At 45.6% G+C, this 10,221-nt stretch overlaps 1 protein-coding gene across 1 annotated transcript; it reads right to left on the bottom strand.

The window, feature by feature from the left end:
* Positions 1-827: 827 nt before the first annotated feature.
* On the bottom strand, positions 828-5,098 carry LOC144130455 (uncharacterized). The gene is made up of 3 exons (XM_077664376.1): positions 4,886-5,098; positions 3,430-3,691; positions 828-1,178 (listed from the first exon to the last, which is right to left on the bottom strand). Exons 1-3 carry the CDS (start codon positions 4,959-4,961, stop codon positions 857-859), a joined length of 660 nt encoding a protein of 219 aa, XP_077520502.1. The 5' UTR covers positions 4,962-5,098; the 3' UTR covers positions 828-856.
* Between the last annotated feature and the right edge of the window lie 5,123 nt (positions 5,099-10,221).

The following is a 10,221-nucleotide window of genomic DNA, read 5'->3' on the forward strand; positions in this document are numbered from 1 at the left end:
GCTCGTGGTGTGCACTGTTAGCAATAAAGCGATGGCGTTTTTTTTTTTTTTTTTACAGCGCGAGCCACTTAAGTTGGAACAAACAGGAGTCAGGCTAAATACCGTGTTCTATGCTGCAGTCGTTGGCCGTTTTAGTTCTGCTAGCATCGTAAGACTTCTGCTTTTGATGTGTACTTTTCTAATATTTCAGTTTTCAGAATCATCTTTCTCCAGCCTCTTTCCTATCTTCTTCTCAGTTTTCCTGTGTTCGTCTTTTGGCTGGTTTATTGTTTCTGAATGCAGTGCGCCAGCGAGCTGAACAACGTGTGTTACTGAATTATTTTTCTTCAGTTTCACTTTATTGCGGAAACCATTTGTGTTTGTGAATAACTGACTGTGTCAGCATTAAGTTATTCTGTTATCGATGTTGACGATGAACTCAAAAAGGCGCAAGAACAGCTTTGGCCAAAGCGTTAACAATAAATTTTTTTCAAGCATTTTACGTCAGTGGAGCTGAGCACCAGGCCAGGGGAAAGCTTTTTCGTATTGTATCACCGGTCGGTACCTGGTGGCAATGGCAATCAAAGCTCGCGCATCCCGCATGCGAGTAGGATGCTCAAACCACTGGGCCACGGCTGCGGTGCATATCTTGTTGTGTAGAGTGAAGGTAAATACGCTGGGAACAGCAATGTCCTCTTTCGTGTGTATATGAACCGAGAGGTTATGAAGTTGCAACGGACTTACACTCGGTAACATCCGCGAGGAGACGTAAACATAGTGGTTCTGACTATTCGACTTTCAGGAACAGTTACCATGCAGTCATCTTTTATTTTTGTATGTTTATTAAATGTTTCACACCAGGCGCACGGAGTAAAATCTAAGCACGACGAGTTGCAAAATCTTCTGAAGACGTCCAGGGCTGGGTAGATTTCCAGCGCCGTTTGGAATGGCGTAGCCTCTCGGTGAGTAGTGAGGGCCGCGGAGCGCCGGGATCTCTGGGCACGTGGGGCGCTGAGGGAATGGCCAGACGCTCCAGGAAAGCACTCAAGAACCCATTGGGTCCCACCACCTCGCTGACCAGCGGGATCACCATTCCCGCAGCGCTGTCAGAGCAGTCCGGGTAAATTTCTGAGCAGTCCTGGTTCAAGAGGCCCTTGGACAAGGCGGCCAAGTACGCGTTCTTCGGCTCTGGCCTTCCTCTGCATAATGTGGCGGCGAATATGAGGATTATTAGTATGAACTCGGTGAACAAGATAGATTTCCCGCTTAGACATGCATGTATCCAGTATACTTATTTTTCTCTTTCACAAACAATGCTTGAGCCATCATGAACTTTGTTGCACTCAGGTATAACTATATTAGCCTTGAATGAGCGATAACAATTAATAACCGTCAAGGTTAAGCATTTTTTTCAGTGTTATCGCCTGTAACTTCTTTCTAGCACCCCTCGGTGGCTGAGGGCTAATGACTTGGTGCTGCAGAGCAAAGCATGCTGGAACCATTGGCATATGGAGTGGTAGAGCCGGAACAGTAGGAATCAGAGCGTGCAGTGGAAGAGGTATGGATGCGTTGGAGTGACAAGCGAAAATTTTTTCTAGCCCCGGCATCTGCCATCTCTGCGGGAAGCACCTGAGCTGGGGCAGCGGAAATAAACGGATAGCAATAATAATAAAAATAATAATAATAATAATAATAATAATAATAATAATAATAATAATAATAATAATAATAATAATAATAATAATAATAATAATAATAATAGGTTTTTGGGGAAAGGAAATGGCACAGTATCTGTCTCACATATCGTTGGACACCTGAACCGCGCCGTAAGGGAAGGGATAAAGGAGGGAGTGAAAGAAGAAAGGAAGAAATAGGTGCCGTAGTGGAGGGTTCCGGGATAATTTCGACCACCTGGGGGTCTTTAACGTGCACTGACATCGCACAGCACACGGGCGCCTTAGCGTTTTTCTTCCATAAAAACGCAGCCACCGTGGTCGGTTTCGAACCCGAGAACTCCGGATCAGTAGCCGAGCGCTCTAACAGCTGCGCCACCACAGGCGGATTGGAGAAATTAAATGAAAGAGGTCAGGGGACAGGGCAGAAAGGGTAGTGGGGAGAGAGGTACAATATACAAGTATTCTATTTACACAAGAACATAAGTTAAGGAGACAAGAGTGCTCAGTTAAATGACTTGGAGGGTGTGTACTTGGTCTGTGGTAAAGACTTTTCTCCTCTCCCGCTGTTTTAAAGTCCCCTCATTACCCCGTTCTGCCCCCTAGCAGTTGTCGACCAGTTCGCCATGCCCCTCTAGGCAGAGGAATGCATTTTATGTTTCAGCTGTGGGCGTATAATAGTGTGTTTTAAACGAAATAAAGGAAATAGTCTCCTATCTCTCTTTCTCTCTGCAGCCGATTTTGCGGAGGCTGAATTTCGACGCTGACGAAATGCCTAAGCACCCATGTGCTGTGCGATCCTACTGCACGTTAAACATCCCAGGTGGTTGAAATTAATCCGAAGCGTTTCCATACGGCAAAATAATATCCGCTGCCTAGGAAATGGCGCGTAAGTATGAATTATAATTCTCACTTGCTCGCCAATTTTGATAACAAATCCTTGTGGGTACATAAGCGTGTAACGTTCGCGAATATAAGAGGCACGGTGACGCTAGGAACTACAGAAACATCTCTCAAGGAATGGCTGAAGCGCAGACCCTTCTATTACAGTCTGTTTGGGAACAACAAAAAATCAGAAAACTCACAGGACGGTTACGAGTAACGAGAATGTATTGGCGTTGGCTGCGTTGGGTGAGCAACTGATTTTTACAGTGTTCTGGAGTAAACTACTTAAGTCCTCTCTAATGCTCGAGTGCATGCATGTGCTGCCAAACGCGCTGCGTTGTGCACCGAGACCCATCCGCACAGTCTCGCCGGCTTTCTTATCATAAAGACACAACCGCAGCCGGCCGCACGAGCGTCCTTGCATGCCGCCAAGTTGGCCGAGCGAGCCACCGCCGCCGGCGCTAACGTGAAAACATAAACACGACGGGCGGTTACTAGGGCGCATCATCTTGGCACGGTGCCAAGGTCTACGCTGCGGAGGGCGCAAACTCGAGGGCGCTGCAACTGAGGAACAGAGCTAAGAAAAGCTGAGGCACTGAAAGCATTATGCTATTCGAAGAAGCGGTTCACTGATGATGAAACGAACACGAGAACACGGAGCAGTTAAGGCAGATCGGGCAGGAATCACCAAAGGGCGCGGAGAGCTTAAGCTGAATACCTGTGCCGGAGGGATCAGCGATCGTGAAGATGCGCAGCTGACGCTTCGTCCTCATTCTCTTCCTCACAATGTGCGCGGCAGACGAAGCCGCCGTTAACGGCGCGGAACTAAAAAACGAGCTAAGAAGCACTAAAATGATAAAACAACACAAAAACGTGAACAGTAATGTCGCACCTGACGATCTCCTTCCAGAGGTTGGAGATGGGGATTATGTTCGTTAGTGTCCGGGCTGCCTCGCAGACAACGCGCTTCCGACAGCCGGCGTTGCTTCCCGTCGTGGGAACGCGCTGATTCTTGAACGGCGGCGCAAAAACTTCGTTGCGCGAGGGCTCCTGCTTTTCCTCGACCTCGAGCCACCTGGTAGCCGCATTCTTGGCCGTCGGTGGCGAAGTCAGCTCGTGGAACACCCCTGGCCTACGAAAATTCTGGCGTCCGTCTGCGTGGAGTGCAATTAGACAGCATAAATAATTACACAACACAATAATCCAAATTTTACGGAAAGCTTTTCAGAATACGCCGAAGACCGGTATGATTCTGCATCTCTTATTGGCTCTGCTTGTCTGTTGGAGCCAATGTAATTAGGCGAGCAGTAACAGTTTTTATGCCCGAAGCTTGCAGTTATGACCGCCGCTGTTTCGTTATCGCCAGTCAGTGCTGCCTTGCTGATCGAAGTCTGTCCTCAACAGATGAAAACATACGCAGCGCAGGTCTCAGGGTTGAATCCCGGCTCCGGTGACTGCGTTTCAATGCAGGCGAAATGCAAAACAAGCACGCACTGTGCCTTGTCAGTGCACTTAAAGAATCCCCGGTGGTAAAAATTAATCTTGAGCCTCCGTTATGGCGTCTCTTCAGCGCGTCTCTTGTGGCTTCAGTGCGAGGTACGAAAATTACTCAAAAAGCGGTGCCCTAAACTTGCTACAAGAAATATCGGCCACGATAAACGACGCAAGACGTAGATTGTCGCTCACGCACAGTAGTTTTAAACGAACTATTAGTTCGTACTTAGTCATGAGGTGATTGGAGAGACCTAAAGGGTTCACATTTTCTCCACAAAATCAGCCATGAGCAGGGCAGGAATGGTGGAGAAGGAAAGTTATTGACTGCATATCACTAAAAACGTGAAAGGAAACGTTGTTTACTGGCAATTGAAGTAGTAATCACATCACTGATGCAGCAAGCAGAGGCCAAGGGAGGACTTCAGCATGGCGTGAAACTTTGCGAGGATCTCAAAAGCTTGACATTAAGGTAATGTTGTGATTACCACTGAACAGCGCAGGTCAATAGACAGTGTTGTTTTCGCAACACCAAGACACAATTTTCAGTGCATTCATTCGCAGCAAAATATTGACGTCGAACGTGTTGAATATGGGTGGCCTCACCTCTTGCAGTTTCCGCTCTCCAAGAATTTGCGCAGCCGCGGCTGTGTCAAAATAGTATTGCTGATCTCATTTATTTGTAAGGAGGCCGTGTAAAGTCATTTGATAGCCTTGCGCTGCTTTTGCGCCTGGCTATAAACCACCACGCCGTGTCGCTTTCGTTGAGCATTACGGCGCCAAATGCGACAGCAACTATACATGCGGTTAAAGACATTTAGTTATAATCTTAAATAATTATAAAACAGGACACTTACCTGCCTGCAGGACGACCATAAAGGTAACGAGCGTGATCTTAACAAGACACTGCACCGTCACCATATTAGTCCGCATGGTTGGTAAAGCACAGGTGGCGGTCAGCGCAAACTTCGGTCGCTCTCGCTTCGTGCGTCGGGTTTCGATGCTGCCTAGGGGCCCACGTAGCACCGTCCACACCCTTAAATATTGGTCTCGGGCAGCGACACGTGTTTGCCTGTTTCCGCTTCCGTCTAGCTAATAGTGTGCATCCATACCGTCCGACTGCTTTGCAAAGTGCTGCCGTTGTAGGTGCACAAGAAATTGTAAATAGCTATCGGTATCGCCATAGGTTTGTAGCACAGCCACCCTGCACTCTTCCGGGAGACCGTAGTTGTCTCGTTACAGAAATATCCAAGCGGTGATGCTGTGCTCCGAAACTCCCAGCTTTGTGAGTCGTTGAGCACAGCCAGCGTTTCTAGTCAGCTGCACACAACTTCCACCGGTTGCGCCCAGCCCCCGCGTATGACTCGAAGCGTGCGTAGGTCATCGCCTAGGCCCGGCCGCTCAATCCTTAAGGCCACTCCTTTTGTGCGTAGGGTTGAAGAACGCCAGTAGTCTCTTTTCACTCTGGGAGAGGAGGAAGCGAGAGTGAAAGGCATGCATGCAATAGAGGGTAACCAAGGCCACTTTGCATGACTAACGCTCTCTTTGCAAGATGTTAGAAGAAAAAAAAAATTCGGTGAGACATCACCCGTTCAGCGTTCCCACCATTCTGACTCTGCCTTGTGAGCAATCCGGCGAGCTGTTTGCAATTTTTCTAGTTAAACTTTTCATAGTACCCAAGCATATAGTATGACCTGCCTTTTGCTTATAATTCATCAGGAGCAACTGAAAAGAAGTAGTTATAATATAAAAGTCGTGCATGCGAAAAACGTTGTTTTGTCGAAGCAGAACAGGCTACAAGCCGCGGCATAATCATTATTAAGAATTATCGCTGCGAACTTAGCAGTGAAACTATATCGACTTTTGTGGTGGTACGAAGATACACGTAACTCTGTAACACGTGTGTGCAACATATTATAGACTGCGCGACATAAGAAGAGCCGGATAATGAGTCATACGTGACAAAGCTGCAAGCGGCAACATAACATGCACCACCATCATGTGTTTTTGATAGACTTGATGGCATTTGCCGTAGTACGGACGCTCGAACTGGAAGACTGTACTTCATTGCGGAGAAGGCTCTAGTAGATCAAAATGCCAAAAAGCAAGATTAAAAACAACGAGACAATAGATTTCTCTTGAGCAACGCGAACTCGAGGTGGCGTAGTGAGAAAGAGTTTTGAGGATATTATGGCCGTACAGCATAGACGTGTGCCACCGCAAGCTATTAATTGTGTCAGACTGTGTGAAAATATATTGATTTTGTAGTTTCATGTGCCACCTCTTAAGGAAGAGGTCACTAATGTTCTAGCACTAACCTCCCCTTCTAAATCTTCGCACACACTGGCGTAGGTAGAGCCTAAGGAAATTTTTGTGCACAGTAACCATTTTTTTTTTCAAATTTCACATGTTTGACAAACATATATACTTATCTTTGACGTCATAACCATCGTTCTGCTCTTGAAACCCAGGCGAAACGTTAGAAAAACTATTCACTAATTAATCTACTGTCATGCGCTGGCGAATTTCACGTGGTGATGGTTATACTATACTAATGTGTAACGCACCATCCCATAGAAGAAAACACGCAACCAAAAGCTTGGAGTGCATATTTTAGCGCGAATCAGGTTGCGTGGATTTGTGTAAGCTCGCTTCAAAGGAACAGTGCTATGAATCAGGCTTCAGCTTTCCGAAAATGCTTATTTATTTTCAGCCGCGTTGTCAACAAGGTCGTCAACAGCTAGCAAACATTGGTAATTTAACCTTTCTTTTAAACTGATATTGCGGATCTTATATCCGCAGGTGATATCAAGGCACATTATTGAGTAGACTCGGATAAAATTGATAATTGCTGACGTCGTTTTACGTATGCCGACTTTAACTTAAATTTTCATCGGTTTCGTTTGCTTTTTCCACAGAATTCAGAGAACTGGCATTTGCCGAAAGATGTTTTGCGTAAGTGCAATATAAGAATGACTGAATGACAATGAATGCATAAATTAATTAGAAACACTACCAGAGGATGTTACCAGCGTCCCTAAAACACTTAAGTGCTAAACAGTGTGCAAAAAATGTGCCTAAATGAAGCCATCAATATAGTAAGAAAATATTGAAAATTCGTAAGGTTCCCCAGACAGTATAAAATAGTAGTCCTGTAAAGAATCTGCAGATACTTGAAATTCTCCCATGCATTCCTCCAAGATATTCACTATCAGGTATATATGTATCGAAATGCAGGTATGGCCGACAGGATACAAGAAGCAAAATTGCTGAAAAAAAATGACCTAGCTTTTCTAAATAACAACCTTCACAAAACTCTAATGCTATATGTCGTGGTAGATCAGAACACTGTAGAGTAAGGTGGCTTCGAATGAAAAGGGCCAATACGACAGTCGAGACATCGCTTCCTTATTATGCGCGCTCACGCCTCTGAGAAGGCGGCAAAGTGGGTTCCACGCACTCGACAAAGCAAAGAGTCGTCCAGCGTCTCTGACTTCGGCTTAAAGGAAGGGGAACTCTTGAGAACTGATCAGGCTGTGAATGCCAATCGAGAATTCGTGAATGCTTTGCACTGTCTAAAGCGTTGAGCGGCGTGGTTAAGCGCATGTTAGGCACTTTGCCCGAAGCCTCCGGTGCTTGTGCCATGAGCTTAAACATTGCACGTGCCTGTGACCATAACACGCGCGTCCTTGTCATGCGTGTTCTCGGTCTTGTGCGAACCAGAGGGGCTTGATGCGGGACGTAAGGTGACCTCAATGCGGGCGTCCGTAGGGGTAATTTTGTTCGTCCCACTTTCCCGCCTTTCCAGTACCTGAATGAGTGCGTGTTTAGTTCTGACCAGACAATGCCTTTTCTTTTTCAGTGGCATAAAAGTAGAGAACAATTAATTTTCAGCCAAAAGTTTGCCTGAAACGAGTATAAAAGAGAAACATGACGCTGCGCCAGAAAACACAATGAACATTAGGGTCATTTTAAGTTTACCAGTCCGAAAGACAAGGACATGAAGCAGACCGCATAAGCGCTGTCCTTTAGTTTCGCGCTGGTAAATTTAAAATGACAGCGTACGAACTTGCCCAGTTGCCTATTCTTCTGAACCAGAGTATTTGTCTCTGTGAAAGAAAGCTATTGTCTTCGGTTCATTCCACGCAGTATTAAGGTGCGTGAATAAACCAGGCTTGTTTGATGAGCGATAATTGTAAAGAAGCCGCTTGTGGTGGTTGAAACATGTCGTTAATTAATCTTTATAGTCCAAAGACATCCGGTAACATGTTTGTTCTGCAGTACATATGTTCGATGTACGGTGCAACGTGGTAAAAAGATAACGCATGGACAGACAACAGCCTAGACAAGTTATGAGGGAACACAACGCTAAAGTAGCAGCAGATAAAGGAACCTACAGGCATGAGCTCTGGCTAGTAACTTAATGCATTTACTGCGTGAGAGCAAAAATACATGTGAAGAAGGCTTGCGCAGACGTAGAAAACAAAATGCACCTTTTCTACTTGTATGTATGCTTTGTTCTGTCCCGTTCCCTTAGAGCTGTGTTCCTTCATTAGTGTTCAGTCACCAACTCGCCCAACAACGTATTTAAAAAAAAGAGACAAAGAACTGTCCTACGCCTCCGCGTATTTGATGGCTGCCTTTAAAGAAGGAAAAAAATAAACTGCAATCTCGAGCTTTAGAAGTGTTCCTGATTTGGTGTTCTCATTTCCTTCTCATTTTTTGTGCACTGTTTGCTCAGACAACCTGTTCATGCCAACATTGTTCCGTCTTCACAGTGCGCCAATGCAAATTAAATAGCATGTAGTGCCGCATGTAGTTACGGGACTTTGTTCTGCATTAAGCACGCAGGGCAGGAATTATTACTTCCGTAAAAAGTGCGAAATAAGGGTTGGTTGCTATCTAAAGAGATATGGAGACAATAGCTTCGAGCCTTGGCAACTGCGTTACCCTATTCGGGCAATAAACAAAACATTGTGCCGTCATTTAGCGATGATAAAAAAGATACAATAAATAAAATGAAAAACATGGTGCTTTCGTTGTCCAAGCTAACCAGTGAATTGAAGGGAAAGTCGACTGCAAAATGAGTTCGGCGCATACTAGAGGCAATTCCGACGCTTGCTTTTAACGTGTACTAGACGCCTCAGTCTTCGCGCGTTTTTAACAGAAGCACAGAAGCAAATTTTTCAACACCTGAGAACCAAGCGCGACGCTTATATATCTTTATTGCTGTCTCCTTTTTCCTAGCAAAAGGAGGGAGGTTGGGGTGGCACAAACGCAACCTTCCTCACAGTATTCGCAACGCAATGTCACGAAATGGAGAACCGCTGAGAGCAAAAGTGACAAAAGCAGCAGCACTCGAAACCATTTGAGCATCCGATCTGGGCGTTGCAACATTGATGGTGCTGCCCGGCGCGTGTGAAGCAAACAAATAGGCGCTGGGAAGACAAGGATTGCGGCAAAAAGCAGCTTTGCATCAGTAACAGGCGCAGGTATCCCGTTCGCTTCTTGCTGGGTGTTTGCGCAACCCTATAACCGGGTTATGTAAGGTAAGGATTGCGAAGCGATTCAAGACTGGCTAGATTGTATTCCTGGGCGCCATACGTTGTGGACGCCTTCCGAAGTACACCGACATGGGAGCGCACTTTACTGAGGTGTTGGCATTGCAAAGAATTGTGCGATGCGATAAGCTGCTACTTACGCTTTCGGGATATAACTGCTACCACTTTCAGTGAAAGATATTTGGAAGTACGAGAGCAGCAAACGATAAAACAAGAAGGAATACTATATGAAAAGGTAAAATAAGGTTAGACGTTCGAAGGAGAAATGCGCATGAGCTAAGGCGAATTGTTGCAGCGACTTAGGACATTTGCGCATGAGTTTATTTTTCCGTCACTATAGAAGATCACTGTGAGCATTTTCTTTTACCCTGATCACTTAAATTTTTAGGACATCTATTCAGACGAGAAACGAGACATGATTAGGCAGTGTATATCGCCTCGAATACAGCACGTGAAAAAGTTATGGATGTGCACAGAAATTCTTGAATTGCTCAACATAACGCATGAGCGTGTTTGTCCTTTCTAGAGGATTAGTAGAGTTTTGCAAGGATTCAAGAACTTTACGGAGACCATGCGCGACTGGCGGAGCATACAAGAGCGATCGGAACGAAAGAGGCGAAACGGCAACGTGA

This window comes from Amblyomma americanum, chromosome 4 (genome assembly GCF_052857255.1).
Source record: "Amblyomma americanum isolate KBUSLIRL-KWMA chromosome 4, ASM5285725v1, whole genome shotgun sequence".
NCBI lineage: Eukaryota > Metazoa > Arthropoda > Arachnida > Ixodida > Ixodidae > Amblyomma > Amblyomma americanum.

Bases quoted from the DNA above. Each gene is read 5' to 3' on its own strand.
- LOC144130455 (XM_077664376.1), bottom strand. From the start codon at position 4,961: ATGCGGACTAATATGGTGACGGTGCAGTGTCTTGTTAAGATCACGCTC. The intron at 3,692-4,885 runs GTAAGTGTCCTG...CACTCCACGCAG, and splicing joins TATGGTCGTCCTGCAGGCAG to ACGGACGCCAGAATTTTCGT. The intron at 1,179-3,429 runs GTGCGACATTAC...CACATTATGCAG, and splicing joins CTCTGGAAGGAGATCGTCAG to AGGAAGGCCAGAGCCGAAGA.